General features: G+C 43.3%; 1 protein-coding gene across 1 annotated transcript in view; it reads left to right on the top strand.

Moving 5' to 3' along the window:
• The window catches only part of LOC115459632 (cilia- and flagella-associated protein 65-like), a 221,962-nt gene that overhangs the window by 12,595 nt on the left and 192,917 nt on the right, over positions 1-16,450 (top strand). Inside the window, exons 3-4 of the mRNA XM_030189437.1 lie at positions 358-542; positions 8,513-8,615. Of these exons, the coding sequence (XP_030045297.1) occupies positions 358-542; positions 8,513-8,615 (288 nt within the window). The remainder of the gene's footprint in view (positions 1-357; positions 543-8,512; positions 8,616-16,450) is intronic.

The following is a 16,450-nucleotide window of genomic DNA, read 5'->3' as shown; positions in this document are numbered from 1 at the left end:
TTCTTTATATGTGGGTAGATACCATGTTTACCTGCTTAAATAATGTGTTTTGAGAAATGCCTCCCCCCAGTGCTGAGAAAATTAGCTGGCAGCAGGGCCAGGGTTGGGGGTTTTATTGTAATATCTTTACTTCTTGTTTTCCATGCACACTTTACATGGTCCTCTGGCCTCAGATTTTCAAAGAGAGACTCCATAGGAATGTTCTGACCGTGTCAGGTCTGTTTAATAAAGCACTGGTTTGACACCTCCCCATTCTAGAAGGCTCCTTGTGTTTTTTTTTGCTCATCTTGCAATTTGCTCCCCTACATTCTATGATTATGTTGCCTGGTTTTCATTCTTATGCGTTATTGTTTTCAGAAAAAGACACTTGAATTGACATCTCCTGAACTGCCAGTGAAGAAAAAAACTAAGGAGAAGGGCACATTTCTAGGCGTGGAAGTGGTGGAGTCACTTGAATGGCATGGCTGGGATCTGGGAAAAGAAATCACCAAGCTGCTAACTCTCAAAAATGTTCATTTGAAAACAAAGAAGCTCAAATTCAGGTATGTGTGAGGTGAAGAGAATAATAACCTTGAGCTTCCTTTCAGCTGGAGTTAGGATTAAGTCCAAGACATATTCTGAGGAGAAGACAGTCCCAGGTAACAATAATAATATCAAACATGCTATGCTATTCAGGTCTTATATCCTGCAAAATCACTATAATGTTAGGTTCAAGGTGGGTTACATACATCAACAATAACAAAAAATAATAAAAACATATAGCATGCATCACAAAAAACATTAACCTTTCAAAAAAGCCAAGTTTTCAAACTCTTTCTAAATACAAGATAAGATGAACTCTGTCAAATATGCAAAGGTAAAGCATTCCATTGTGTAACTGCAAAATAACAAAAAGACCCTGCATACGATCTCTTATAACATATGACTTTATAAGTTGGAAAGGATAACAGCCAAGTGCTCATTACTACGAGTCCTAGATAAATTAGCCAAAACGTTAATCAATAGAGGGAAATGATCAGGGATGTCTCCAGCAAATGTCTTGAAAATCAAACAAAAGTCTTTAAATTTAATTTGGGCTTCAACTGTCAGAAAGCAGAGGAGTCATGTGATCGAATTTACATCGAGAATAAATCAATGGTTCAAGCATTGAGGAGGTGATTTTCAAAAACAAGGATTTATACTGAAATGGCCTTTTTGAAAATTGTCATATACCAAGTGCCATACCAAGAACACATTCAAATGTTTTAACAGTTCCTTCCATGTATTTAAATGCATTAAGCATATAGGAGGCAGTTCTAGAACAGACGTGTGGTAGGAGCCTATTGGGCATTCTCTGGTATCGGCCTGCCTGTGCTTACACCAGCCATACACATGGCGTAAATGCAGGTGCCTAAATGCTGCTCATGCTCCGCCCATCTGTAAGTCAAGCGAGTAATGGCAAAATGGCGCTTAGTGCCCTGGTAGCACTTATGCAGGTATCGGACGCATGTGCCTGTAAGTGCTAATACTGTACCATTTGCATATGCAAGGAGCACAGAAAAGTTTACATGTGTTAAAGGGTTTTTATAAAACGGAAGTCTTTAACACTTGAAAGATCCAGTCAGTTGACTTTACCTAGCCCAGCTAAATAGCAGCAATCAATGATACCGCATTGAGTAAAAGATCAATCTACGAAAGATGGGGTATACTGTATTTAGTTTACATTTCTGGAATTGTGAAATGAAAAGCAGTGAATGGCGGTATATGTTAGTTAACCTCTGAAATTGTTGAGTTAGCAGGGCTTTGCCTGTCTATGCTTGATTAACATTTTGCTGAATTAAATATAATCAGTGCTTTAATGTATGTTTTATTGTAAACAGTTTAGTAGTAAGTGGTATATAAGTAATTACATAATAATAATGTATGCATATAAATACACATGGTTTCAGCAGAGCAAGAACAGAGTTGCGATCTATGGGTGCATTGCATATAATATGAGGGTATACACGTAGCGTACAAGCAGACACTTACATCTGCCTCGGAGCAGGCGTAAGTCTGTGTGTGACAATTTGGGCTCTCTGATGGGTAGTTTGATAGTTCTGGGAAGCTAATTTTAGACATAAAGGGCCTGATATTCGGCTGGCGATGATCAGTGTTTTGCTGACTGCCGCCAACATTATACCTGTAAATTTAATGCCGGGCCATGTCCAGGCTCTGGTATTACATTTCTAGGTATACAGAGCCAGTGAACACATAGCTAGTTAAGTGAGATATTCAGCACTTAACGGCTATGAAGAATAGCATCAAAACAGGACTGGCGTTTTTGCGGTCGTAATAGCCAGTTCAGTGCTGAATATTGGCATGTAACTGGCTAAGTGCTGACCCTGCCTCTGAAAAGCTGCCAAAGTAGCTGCTTTCGGCTTGGTCACTAACTGGGCATTTTCAGCAGCACTATCCAGTTAGCTATGGACAGGCGATTTAAACGACCAGGAGCCTCTCCTGTCTGTTTAAAACATTTCGAATATTGGACCCCAAATGGCGGCAGGTTGGGAGTTTCCATAAAATTACACCCATGAAGCTTGTAATTCAAAGCCCCAAACAAATTATAATGAAGCAAGTTGATAAACATGAAAAACAAACAATAAAAATAATGCTGGCCATTTGAATATTACAGTGTGCAAAACAGATATATTTTGGACAAACAACTTGCCCCCCCTGTTTACTAAGCCGCAGGACAATGCTGACACAGCCCATTCAAAGTGAATAGACTGTGTCAGCACTAGCGCACAGCAGCCGCTAGCGTGGCTTAGTAAACATGGGGGTAGATGTCTTTCTGTTTATGAAAAGGAGTGCGCAGTATGTTCTGGACAGGGCCAAAATTTCTCCATTGAAAGGCCAATTCTATTATCTAGGTGCTACATGTGTAAATGTTTAGAATACTAGTGTTTACACGCAAAGCATGGGTGAGACACATGCAGGGCTCCCACTTACTGGAGTAACACTGTACGTTATGCGTGTTCCTGCTGCAATTAGATGCTTGCACTTAAGTACATAAGTACATAAGTAATGCCATACTGGGAAAAGACCATCGAGCCCAGCATCCTGTCCACGACAGCGGCCAATCCAGGCCAAGGGCACTCTGTGTGTAAATACCTGGTACCACTAGTGTTCTATAAAGGAAAGTCGGTGCTCGGAGGGTGTACGATAGGAGCCTCCTTAAAAATATCAGGTAACACTAGTATTCTATAAAGGAAAGTCTGTTCTTGAAGGGTGTGTGAAAGAAGCCTCCTTAAAAATATCCAGTAACTCTAGTATTCTATAAAGGAAAGTCGGTACTCGGAGGGTTTGCAATAGGAGTCTCCTTAAAAATACCCATTTACACTAGTATTCTGTAAGGAAAGTTGGTGCTCGGAGGGTGTGCAATAGGAGCCTATTCCCTTTATAGAACACTACTGTAACTGGTTATTTACATACCTCACATTTAGGCACTCACACGTAGGTCAGACATGGACACGGTGTAAATGTGAGTGTAGCTGCATTTAATTTTCAAAAGGGTGACTATAATAAAATGAGGAAAATGGTTAAAAAGAAGCTAAAAGGATCGGCTACAAAGGTTAGGACACTAACCTGCTTATAATCGAACGAGAAAAACGCCCAAGTTCCGACCTAAATCGGGAGATGGACGTTTATCTCACAAAAACGAATAAAGCGGTATAATCGAAAGCCGAACTTGGACGTTTTCAACTGCACTCCGTCGCGGATGCGGACAAAGTTGACGGGGGCGTGTCGGAGGCGTGGTGAAGGCGGAACTGGGGCGTGGTTATCTGCCGAACAGAGATGGGCGCATTTCACTGATAATGGGAAAATAAGTATGCGTTTGTAGGTAGAATTTAGGGCACTTTTCCTGGACCCTGTTTTTTCACGAATAAGGCCCCAAAAAGTGCCCTAAATGACCAGATTACCACCAGAGGGAGTCGGGGATGACCTCCCCTGACTCCCCCAGTGGTCACTAACCCCCTCCCACCACAAAAAAATGATGTTTCACACATTTTTATTTTCACCCTCAAATGTCATACCCAGCTCCCTGGCAGCAGTATGCAGGTCACTGGAGGAGTTGTTAGGGGGTGCAGTGGACTTCAGGCAGGTGGACCCAGGCCCATCCCCCCTACCTGTTACAATTGTGCTGCTTAATGCTTATTAGTCGTCCAATCCCCCCCAAACCCACTGTACCCACATGTAGGTGCCCCCCTTCACCCCTTAGGGCTATAGTAATGGTGTAGACTTGTGGGCAGTGGGTTTTGAGGGGGATTTGGGGGGCTCAACACACAAGGGAAGGGTGCTATGCACCTGGGAGCTCTTTTACCTGTTTTGTTGGTTTTGTAAAAGTGCCCCCTAGGGTGCCCGGTTGATGTACTGGCATGTGAGGGGGACCAGTACACTACGAATCCTGGCCCCTCCCACGAATAAATGTCTTGGATTTATTCGTTTTTGAGCTGGGCGCTTTCATTTTCCATTATCGCTGAAAAACAAAAACGCCCAGCTCACACATTGTTGAATAAAACATGGGCGTCTATTTTTTTCGAAAATATGGTTCGGTCCGCCCCTTCACGGACCCGTTCTCGGAGATAAACGCCCATGGAGATAGGCGTTTTCGTTCAATTATGCCCCTCTAAATCAGGCATGGATATTGTTCACAAATACCATCTTAGAAGCCCAACCAGATGCATTCCACGTATTTACAAAGAGAAAAAGACAACCAGCGTGGTTCAAAGGTGAAGTGAAAGAAGCTATTTCAGCCAAAAGAATGGCCTTCAAAGAATGGAAAAAGAACCCAAATGAAGAAAATAAGAAGCAACATAAGCACTGGCAAGTCAGATGCAAAACACTGATAAAGAAGGCTAAAAGAGAATATGAAGAGAAACTTGTCACTGAGGCTAAAACTCACAGTAACAATTTTTTCAGGTACATCAAAGCACAAAGCCTGAGAGGGAATCTGTGGGACTGTTAGATCATGAACGAGTAAAAGGGGAATTCGGGGGGGGGGGGGGGGGGGGGACACACCCATAGCGGAGAACTGAATGAATTCTTTGCTTCAATATTTACAGAAGAACATGTAAGAGATCTACCTGTACCAGAAATGGTTTTCAAGAGTGATGATGCGGAGGAACTGAAAGAAATCTCGGTGATCATGGAAGATGTACTGAGCCAAATCGACAAATTAACTACTATTAAATCACCTGAACCAGACGGCATACAACCAAGGGTACTCAAAGAACTCAAGCATGAAATTCCGAAAGTTATTAAAGACCTACTTATTCATAAAGGCGTACAATAAAGATTCCCCATAACGATCTGACTTCCTAATTATTCCAATCACAACTATTAAGGAACCCTCCTATGTGTCCATCCTAATTACATCCTCACGACTGAATATTATATCTTGTCCTGATATCATTATGTTATGTAATGTTGATCTTTCAATCCACTTCCAATCCAATATGATTTACTTATGCACTCTTATTTGTAATAATTGTAAAATTATTATTCCGTTATTATGATTGCTTTGATAGTCTAAGTACCCATCTGTATCTATATTTTGAAATTCTTATCCTATAATGTGTACATGTTGCTATAACATTTTGTGAGCCACATTGAGCCTGCACATAGGTAGGAAAATGTGGGATACAAGTGCAGCAAATAAAATAAATAAAAATTGCTGATCTGCTGTTAGTAATCTGTAACCTGTCATTAAAATTGTCTGTCGTACCTGAACATTGGAGGGTGGCCAATGTAATGTGATTTTTAAAAAGGGTTCCATGGATGATCTGGGAAATTACAGACCAGTAAACCTGACGTCAGTACTGGGTAAAATAGTGTAAACTATTATAAAGAATAAAATTACAGAACACATGAATAGACATGGTTTAATGGGACAGAGTCAGCATGGGCTCAGCCGAGGGAAGGCTTGCCTCACCAATTTGCTTCATTTCTTTGAAGGCGTGAATAAACGTGGATAAAGGTGAGCCAGTTGATGTAGTGTATCTAGATTTTCAGAAAGCTTTTAACAAAGATCCTCATGAGAGACTCCTGAGAAAATTAGAGTAATGGGATAGGAGGCAATGTTCTGGTGTGGATTAGGAATTGGTTATTGGACAGAAAACAGTGGTAGGATTAAATGGTCATTTCGCTCAATGGAGGAGGGTGAATAGTGGAGTGCCACGGGGATCAGTACTGGGACCGGTGCTATTTAACATATTTAGAAATGATATGGAAATCGGAACGAGTGAGGTGATTAAATTTGCAGATGACCTTCTGCTCAGTGTGCGGCGGCCGCCAAAAAAGCAAACAGGATGCTAGGAATTATTAGGAAAGGGATGGTAAGTAAGACTCAGAATACTATAATACCTCTGTATCACTCTATGGTACGACTTCACCTTGAGTATTACGTTCAGTTCTGTTCATCATATTTTAAAAAAGATATAGCAGTATTAGAAAAGATACAAAGAAGAGCGACCAAAATGATAAAGGGATGGAACTCCTCTCATATGAGGAAAGGCTAAAGAGATTAGGGCACTTCAGCTTGGAAAAGAGATGGCTGAGGGGAGATATGATTGAGGTCTACAAAATCCTGAGTGGTGTAGAACAACTAGAAGTGAATCGATTTATTTTTTTTTTACTATTTCCAAAAGTACAAAGACTAGGGAACACTCAATGAAGTTACATGGAAATAGTTTACGAGGAAATATTTTTTCACTCAACGAATAGTTAAGCTCTGGAACTCTTTGCCAGAGGATTTAGTAACAACGGTTATCGTATCTGAGTTTAAAAAAGGTTTGGATAATTTCCTGGAGGAAAAGTCCATAATCTGCTATTGAGTTAGAAATGGGGAAAGCTACTGCTTGCCCTGGGATCGGTAGCATGGAATGGTGCTACTATTTGGGTTTTTGCCATGTACTTGTGGCTTCTATTGGCCATTGTTGGAAACAGGATACCGGGCTAGATGGACCATTGGTGTGACCCAGTATTGCTATTCTTATGTTCATAAGTACTGTATTCTGTAAGTTATGCATGTAAGTGGGAGCCACGCTTATATCCTGTCCATTGCCCACCTTTTGAATACCCTTTTGCAAATACATGCTGTATAAGTTAACCGGTTAGGTGCCTTGCTACCACTCGTGCACATATCCAGGTAAATGCTAATATTCTAAACAAACATGCTTGTAACTTAGAAAGAAGTGTGGGCACCTTGGTCCTAGAATTGCCCATCATGAAGGTAATTTTGTAAAGAATGTTTTTCCATGTCAGTGGCCTCTTGTAAAATTAGTGTAGAAGTTAGGTATATGTCAGAAAACAACAAGGCAGTCAGTTCGCCAAATCCAATACGAAAGATAAAACAATGAGGCAGACCTTGTAAAAAAACCAATGTCTTTATTAGTGGATTAAAAGCTCCCAGGTATTCAACATAAAATGCCCGACATAGCCATGTTTCGCCAGTATAAAAATGGCTGCGTCAGGGGCAGTGGTTCAAGATTCCTGGGAACAGTCTCTCAAAAGAACGCTGTAACCACTTTACTGGCACTATGACCCAGTGGCGTAGCTACGTGGGGCCTGAGGGGGCCGGGGCCCCCGTAGATTCACCCCTGGACCCCCCTCCTGGCGAACCCGCCCCCGCCGCCGCCTACCTTTACTTTTGCTGGCGGGGGATCCCACTCCCCGCCGGCCGACGTCTTCTCAGTCCTTCCTGCTCTTCAATTTGTTTGCTGACGTCCTGAACGTGCAGGACGTCAGACTCAGAGAACAGTTCTGTTCTCTGAGTCTGACGTCCTGCACGTACAACGTGCAGGACGTCAGCAAACAAATTGAAGAGCAGGAAGCGACTGAGAAGAAGATGTTGGCTGGCGGGGAGTGGGATCCCCCGCCAGCAAAAGTAAAGGTAGGCTGCAGCGGCGGCGGGTTAGCGGCGCGAGGGGGGGCGGCAATGTCGGCGGGGGGGGGGGGGGGGGCTAAAATGTGCCCCCTCCCCCCGGGCTCTGGACCCCTCCCCCACGGAAGGCTGGCTACGCCCCTGCTATGAACTGAACATTTTGGGCCTTAAGGGAGGCCTATAAACATTCAATATAAAATAAAACAGACTTGTTTTCAGCTTACGGGAGGTAATTCAGGGTACTTTTGAGATATAGCCGCTTGAGAGGTACTTTTTCAATAATGAGAAGAAGAGAGACAGCATTCACAGTGCCCAGGAAGGGGAGGCTGGGTGTCCCAGACATTACTCAGCCAGGCTCAGGGGGGAGCAGGCATGCGTACCTAGGTTTTGAAGAGTGCTGCAGCTTATGGCACTTGGCAGAGTTTCAGTGTTGTAATAGGTGAGCGAGATAAAAAGGGGTTAAAAATGGAGTGAAAGCCCAGAGAGTTGTGCATGAGGTCTTCTGGTGCTGTAATAGGGCCGGTAAAGGCTAGTTTTGACTGAGCTGAAAGACCAAAGAAAGGTAAAGAACTTGCCAGCACCCTGTTTTTTTGTTCATTTCTCTTTCAGTCCTCCTACCACCATTTTCTTCACTACGATGCTCCCTCAGTCGATTATACTGAGTCCCGGCACAAGCTTCTCGCTGCCCATCACGTTTCGTCCCATGGAGAAGGTAAGAGGAGCTGCCTCTTTCCAGTGTTGCTTCATGGAGCACATCGGAGCCTCCATTTCAGTGGATGCAGAACTTCCACGAAAAGTGAAGAGCTACCAGGACCTGTGTTAGCAGCACACGAGTCCTGGAGAAAAAACTGGACTCTTTGTAGGCTGGGAACCAACATAAGGTGATGCTTGTGAGACTACACAAATCCATTCTTTAATTTATTGAACCACCTTTACAGCACTGCTGAACAAGGCAAGATACAAGCCACCTGATAGTATATTTATTTATTTACACATTTCTATTCCACCTACAATTAAGCGGATTATAATAAAACTTCAACAGATAAACCTCATCTGACAACAAGCTAACATATCAGCCCCATGCCTGCACAAACATTTGCGTCTTCAATAATTTTCGAAATAACGCCATACTACTACACTGTCTTAAAGCCCCAGGTAAAGCATGCCAAATCTGCAATAGAAAACGCTGCCTTCTGAGTACATGCATATTTCACAGATCGCAAATCACTAGTTTCCAGCAACATTGCATGCTCTGACCTCAATGCCTGTAAAGGCTGATATACTGAAATAGCATCTTTGAGATACCGTGGAACAGATGGAGTGTTTAGAGGCTGGTGAATCAAGCAAGCTATCTTATACGGTACCCTGAATTGAATAGGTAGCCAATGCAATGAGCGGAGCGTGGGGGGGGGGGGGGACATTCTTGAACCGAGACATGCCAGTTAACAATTGCGCTGCTGCATTCTGAATCATCTGCATGGCCTGTATTCTGGGTTTAGCAATACCCAGGTACAGGGTATTGCAGAAGTCAATACAAGAGATCACCATACTCTGTACTACAGAACTAAAGTCACACTTTAATAACATTGGTTTCAGCCTAGTGAGTAAGTGAAGCTGGAAAGAAATAGATGGAACCAGAGACAACATCTGATCTTGCATAGACAACTGAGAGTCCAAGGTCAGCCCCAGAACTCTCATCCTATCTTTTACTTCCAAATCAAACTCAGCCAACCACAAAAACTTACAATGCAACAAAGCCTCTTCCCTCCCAAAAAACATTAATACTATTTTATTCAAATCTAAGACAAGACTGTGGGAATGCATTCACCCCAGAACAGCTTCATATATTGATTCAACTTGATGGTTAACCCTGTCATACCTCCCTGCACCAGAAAAAAAGGTCACATCATCCATATAAATCCGAAATTCAACCTGTAAGTCTGTAAAAACTTACCCAGAGATGACATATAGATATTAAATAACAAAGCAGAGAGAGCTGACCCCCACTCTAGACACTGGCAAAACATCGGAGCTCTGTTCCTTGCTAAGAATCTGAAAAACACTTTAAAAAGGGGGAAAAAACAATTCCACACGTCATCACCTATCCCAATCTCCTCGATCATAAGAAATAATAGGTCAACGTCTACCGTATCAAAAGCTGCTGACAGCTGTTGTGGGTTCAACAGTTGTAAATATAGCATTCAAAATAACAACCAAAGCAGATGATAAAACAGAAAAAAAAGAGCTATACAAACCAACAAGCTACAAAACGGCCAAAGAGCCATCATTTGTCTCATTCAACAAGAGATTCCAGATAAACCTTATTAAACTGCCAAGCCTTTACTGTTTTTCTAAAGGACATAGGAGCCTTTTCTGCTTGAATGTTAATGGGAAATGACTGAAGATAAACCAAAACAGACCAGAAAACCAAGGGAGTAAGAGCACCAGAAAAGTTTAATGGGACCCTACACGGTCCGTGTTTCGGCCAACAGGCCTTCCTCAGGGGTCCTGAATCTGACGTACAGGTGCACCTCCGAGATACTCATGAAACAAAAAGCAAAATACGGTACCAGCGGCACCTACTCCTGCTGCAGGGAGGGAAGAGAGCTAAAGCATTGCTGCAGGAGGAGTAGGTGCCACTGGTACCGTATTTTGCTTTTTGTTTCATGAGTATCTCGGAGGTGCACCTGTAAATTGTTAGATTCAGGAACCCTGAGGAAGGCCTGTTGGCCGAAACACGGACCGTGTAGGGTCCCATTAAACTTTTCTGGTGCTCTTACTCCCTTGGTTTTCTGGTCTGTTTTGGTTTATCTTCCGCCATTTTTTGTGGTTCGTTTGTTTTGATTCTACGGGAGATTTGGACCTTTCTCTTGTGTGAATGGGAAATGACTTCCAGAAATAGGCTGCCACGGCAAAGAAGATCAGTGAAGAGGGTCATTTAATAACAAGGCACCTCCAGTAGGTACATAAAGGTGAGGTATGCCTATGTGCCTTTACAAACTTGCTTCCCTGACAGCTCCCGTACAAATTTCACCTGCTTTGAGGCCGAAGTCGTTTCTGCATGTGTATGCCACTAAGAACTGGCACAAATGTGCACACTTTGTAAAAAGATAAACTCCAAACTTTATTGATTTTTGTAATTCCACATCCAGTTTGTCTGTGCTTTAGTGTTTGTAAAATACACAAGGAAATTGTGCACCCCCAGACTTGGACATCCCTTTTCTACCTAGGGGACCATGAAAATCAAGCTTTTTGGGCCCCAAACTACTGATATTCCTAACTACGTATAAAGTTTTCTCCTCTGTGATCTAACCCCTCTACATAGGGGAGTTGAGCTGGGCTTTGATAAAATTGCCTGGGTGTTTAAGTGCATCCAAAGTGGGCACACAGACATAGGCGCCCGGTATAAGAGGCTTGGGGAGGCTAAGCCTCCCCAGCCAGAAGTGCAGCAGGGGCGGGGCAGACCGCCCCGGGTGCAGCTCCTGCTGCCTTGAACATCTCCCTCCCTTCCCCCCCGACTGGTGCGTGGACCGTGCGATCTTTATCCCCCCCGACTACTACGGTATCGCTCTCCCCCTCTGCTCCTGTCATGTCTTTGAACTTCGAGGATTCCTTCCGGTAGCAGCAGCAGCAGCAGCAGCATCGGCAATGATGTAAGCGCTGCTTTCAGCCTGCCCCAGAAGCCTTCTCTGGACAGCGTCCCTCCTATGCGGGAAAATGTACAGAGAGTGCTTCCGGGGCAGGCTGAAAGCAGCGCTTACATCATTGCCGATGCTGCTGCTGCTGCTGCTGCTACCGGAAGGAATCCTCGAAGTTCAAAGACATGACAGGCGCAGAGGGGGAGAGCGATACCGAACTAGTCCGGGGGGGGGGGGGGAGCGATGCATCATGCCAGCCAGCTGCCAGACCAAAGGGAAAGGGGGTGGAGACAGGAGGATGTGAGGTGCCACATCTAAGAGGAAGAGGGAGGAAGGAAAGCAATGGCAGGGAATGGGAAAAGGGGGGTGGAGAAAGGAGTGAGAGTGATTGAAGCAAGAAGGGGAGGGAAGAGAAAGGTGGGATGCATGAGGGAGAGGAGAGATGCATGAGGACGCTGGAGGAGAGAGAGAGAAAGTGGAAAAAAGTGCAGGGGAGAGCCAGGGACATGCAAAAGAGCAGGGGAGAGTCAGAGAGAGATGGGGAGAGAAAGAGGGGACATGGAAGAGAGCAGGGGAGAGCCAGAGAGAGATGGGGAGAGAAAGAGGGGACATGGAAGAGAGCAGGGGAGAGCCAGAGAGAAGATGCTGGATGGAAGAGGAGAGAGAGATTAGTGGAAAGATGGGGAGAGAAAGAGGGGACATGGGCAGGAGAGAGAGAGAAGCTGCTGGGGAGAAACTGGGGGAGACCCTAGCTGTCAGACGGAGAAATGCTGAATGAAAGGAGGGAGAAAGAGGGAAAATGCTGGAAGGAGGGGGCAGAAAGAGGAAAGACACTGGACGTAAGGGTAGGGAGGGAAAGAGGAAAGACACTGGAAGGATGGGGATAGAGAGGACATGCTGAATGGAAAAGGATCGAGAGCGAGAACTGTGTAGAAGGAAGGGGAGATAGAGGGATACAATAGACAGAAGGATTGGGAGAGGGTAATGGGTAGAAGGATGGAGAGAGAAAGAGGGATGACACTGGATGGAAGGGTAGAAGAGAAAGAGGGAAGGTGCTGACATGGATGGAGTGGAGGGCAGGGAAGACAGGAGAAATGTTGGATAAGGATGGAGGGATGTAGCGCTATATAAATGCTAAATAGTAGTAGTAGTAGGTGGACATGTTGAGAGAAAAAATATCAAATGGAAAGAAGACACTGGGACCAAAGCGAATAGAAAAACTAAATGATCAGACAACAAAGGTAGAAAAAAGTATTTTATTCAGAATTTATTAACTGGAATATGTCAGCTTTTGGAAATGTGCATCTGTGATATTTTGCATGCAAGTTTCAATTTTTCTAGTATTGCTGCATGCTGAGTCTGACTTCTTGAGGTAACTTTCCAGTTTTGCCTTCTTATCTGTTGTGTCATGTGTGTTTCATGTGTAATCAAGGTGCAGTATTCTACTAGTGTGTAGAATTTACAGGCCTTTTTGGGTTGTTTTTTTGTTTCACTAGGTTGTGTACTGGTGTTTTAGAGCCTGGTGTAATTACAGTGCTGCTTTTCCACGCATAAGGTTGTAGCTCGTCCTGTCCTTGGAATTAGTGCTGTTATGGTTTGCTAAGGTTATGAGTGTGTTTTTGCACAAGTTTGTGTATAGTGTTTTGCAGTGGAGAGATTGTGTATTGGCATTACTGAGGTGGCACCAAAACATCAGAAAGGGTTTTAGAGCCTAAATCATGACACACTACCTCTTGAAGGATCTACATATAGTTGTTAATAAAAGGAGCTCATTGTGAACACTATCCACCCTGAAAGGGTGTTTTGTGGCTCTGCATGAGAATTGTGATATTATGATCCCTTGTTTCATATTGTTGACGGTCTGCATTTTCTATATGGGTGGTATATTGGTGTATTAGGGTCTGCCTAGTGTTATGGTACAGTAAGGTTCTGAGTGTGTTTTTGCACAAATTTGTGCATAGTGTTTTGCAGTTGAGCGATTGTGGTTAGTATATGCTTTGAGCAACCACTTTATTCTTTGACATATGATACATATCTAATGTCTAAATTTAATAAAAGGTATTAATTGTGACTATTTTATTTTTACTTATTTTTTTCCTGTGTTAATTGTGGCTATAAGCTCCTCCCCTGGCTCCACCCCTAACCCCGCCCCCTTTAGCCTCCCCAAACAGTTGGGCCACCGACCGCCTATGCACACAGACACCTGAAGTTCAATTTAACTTAGAACGTTGAGATGGGAGTGGTATTTTACAAAAGGCTCTGCCAAACACAGAGCATTTTATAAAATACTATAAAGTTCTAAAGTTGCACATGGAGAAAAAGAGCATTTGGTTCTCCCCAAATCCCCACAGATGCTTTTAAAAGCCTCCTCCCATACCTGCACCCTGTGACATCAGTATTAGCCATCAGCCATCTGAACCCCTCCTTGCACTCTTCTAATTAAGTTGGCATTCTCTCCCGACCTTTCCTGGATCCTACTGGGGATTTTCCTGGTATCTAATGGGGACAGAAGCAATCCTTATTAGCTCCTGCCCCTTCTGGTGCTGGATTCAAAACGGCACAGGCTGATCTCTTTCAGCCCTCTCTTCCCTTCCTCGTATTCAACTTTTCATTCCTGCTCTCTCTCCTTATGCTAATTCTTATCTTCTCCCTTGCACTCTTTCATCCCTCCTCCCCTCATTGAACACCCCATATACTCTTCTCCCTTGTCTCAATCTTGCATCCCCTTCTCCTTGCACTACCCTCCTCCCCATCCTCCTTCACTTCCCCTCCCCTTCTTCCTTTCCCTTCCATTTCATACCCCCTCACCCTTCTACCTCTCACTGCCCACTACCATCCTCCTCCCCCTTACATTCTTATTCCACTCCTCCCTTCCTCTTTGCACTACCATGCTCCCTCTCTCTGTCCCCTCCCCTCTCTCTGTCCCCTAGTATTCCACACCTCTCCTCCTGCCTCTGCTCCTCCCTCTACCTTTCCATTCCATCCTTCTTCTCACCCCCCCCCCCCTTGGGATTTTGAAAATCTTCTGTAAAAATGTAAAACACCTGAGATTCAAAAGGAAATAAACTGGGTTGAATTTCCCAAGAGGGTGGCTGCTGAAAAGGTTAGCAGTCTTCATCATAAAGCATATGGGGACAGACTTAAAGATCTAATCATATGTACTCTGGGGGAGATATACACCTCCCTCCAAGGGATAAATACATGAGAATCAACAGAGGAGGAGGGTAAAAATAGAAAAGGTAAAAAAAAAACCCAACAACTTCCTTAGCGTCCCTCCGGACCGGCCCAGAATGTGACTGATGGATTGTGCACGCCTTCCAGCAGGTGGAGACAGAGAAAAAAACTGTGACTCTATTCTAATTTACCCATACTCTAATCTTTCACAAAATGAGATCATCACAATCAGATGCGATATTATTGAAATGCAGCTGCAAAAAAAGGCCTTAACCTTTTTGTGAAACTGACAATAATCTGGCCCATCCACATCAACTGCTCATTTCTATAGTCCATTGGCTCTAACTTGCCTTGATCTACTACTAGAAAAGGTGTGAGCTACCAAAAAAAAAAAAAAAAATCAAATCCCTTCCTCTCCTTCAGACGTTCTGTTCCGATCCCATGCTTTCTTGAATTTAGATATTTTCCTCATCTCTACCACCTCAAGGTTTGGATAGCTTCCTAAAAGAAAAGTCCCTAAGCCATTATTAAAATGGACTTGGGGAAGTTCCATTGCTTATTTCTAGGAGAAGCAGCATAAAATATACTGTTGCGGGATCTTGACAGGTACTTGTGACCTGGATTGGCCACTGCTGGAAATAGGATGCTGGGCTTGATGGACCTTCAGTCTGTCCCAGTATGGCAATACTTATGGACTTATGTATTTAACTGGGAAACAGTTAAATACATAAGTACATAAGTATTTATCAATCACCCTTCCTGTAAATACAATTTCCTTACATACCTCCTGATTTACCTTCTTTCCATGCTGCTTATCTTGGGAAAGAAGCAGAGAATGTTTCCCAAATCCACCATAATAATTGTCTATGGACTTTTCTTCCAGGAACTTTTAAAACCCTGCTACGCTAACCATTTGTACCACATTTTCTGGCAGTGAATTCCAGAGCTTAATTATATGTTGAATGGAGAAATATTTTTTTCTGTTTTGTTCTAAATGTAGTAATTAGTAACTTCATTGTCTGCCCCCTAGTCTGTACTTTTGGAAAGAATAAACAAGTGATTCATGTCTACCCATTCCACTCCACTCATTATTTTATAGACCTCTATCATATCCCCCCTCAGCTGTCTCTTCTTTAAGCTGAAGAGCCCTAACCTCTTTAGCTTTTCCTCACAGGAAACTCATCCCATTCCCTTTATCATTTTTATTGCCCTTCTCTGTACCTTTTCAAATTCCACTATATGTTTCTTGAGATGCGGTGACCAGAATTACACACAATATTCGAGGTTCAGTTGCACCATGGATCGATACCAAGGCATTATAATATTCTCCTTTCCTAATAATTTCTAAGATTCTATTTACTTTCTTAGCCATCGCTGCAAACTGAGCAGAGGGTTTCAGCGTTATCATTAATGATGACACCTAGATCCTTTTCCTGGGTGGTGACTCCAAGAGCCCTGTTTATTAATCTGCACTAGAGGCATGCAGATGGCCATAATATTCCTATGGGCGTTTACACAGTTAGCATGCGCTAAAAACGCTAACGCAACTTAGTAAACAGGGCCCCTAATGTGGAACCTTGCATCACTTAGCTATAGTCTGGGTTCCTCTTCCTTACATGCATTCCTTTGCACGTTTTCACACTAAGTACTCAGCCCCAGATGCATCAACCAAATGTTAAAAAATCAAAACCGTAAAAGTGCTTAACGAATATGAAAAAACGAAGAATGCTCAAAA

Source organism: Microcaecilia unicolor, unplaced genomic scaffold, assembly GCF_901765095.1.
Source record: "Microcaecilia unicolor unplaced genomic scaffold, aMicUni1.1, whole genome shotgun sequence".
In the NCBI taxonomy this organism is placed as follows: Eukaryota; Metazoa; Chordata; class Amphibia; order Gymnophiona; family Siphonopidae; genus Microcaecilia; species Microcaecilia unicolor.
The sequence above is the reverse complement of the archived record's forward strand: the minus strand, read 5'-3'. Positions and strand labels throughout refer to the sequence as shown.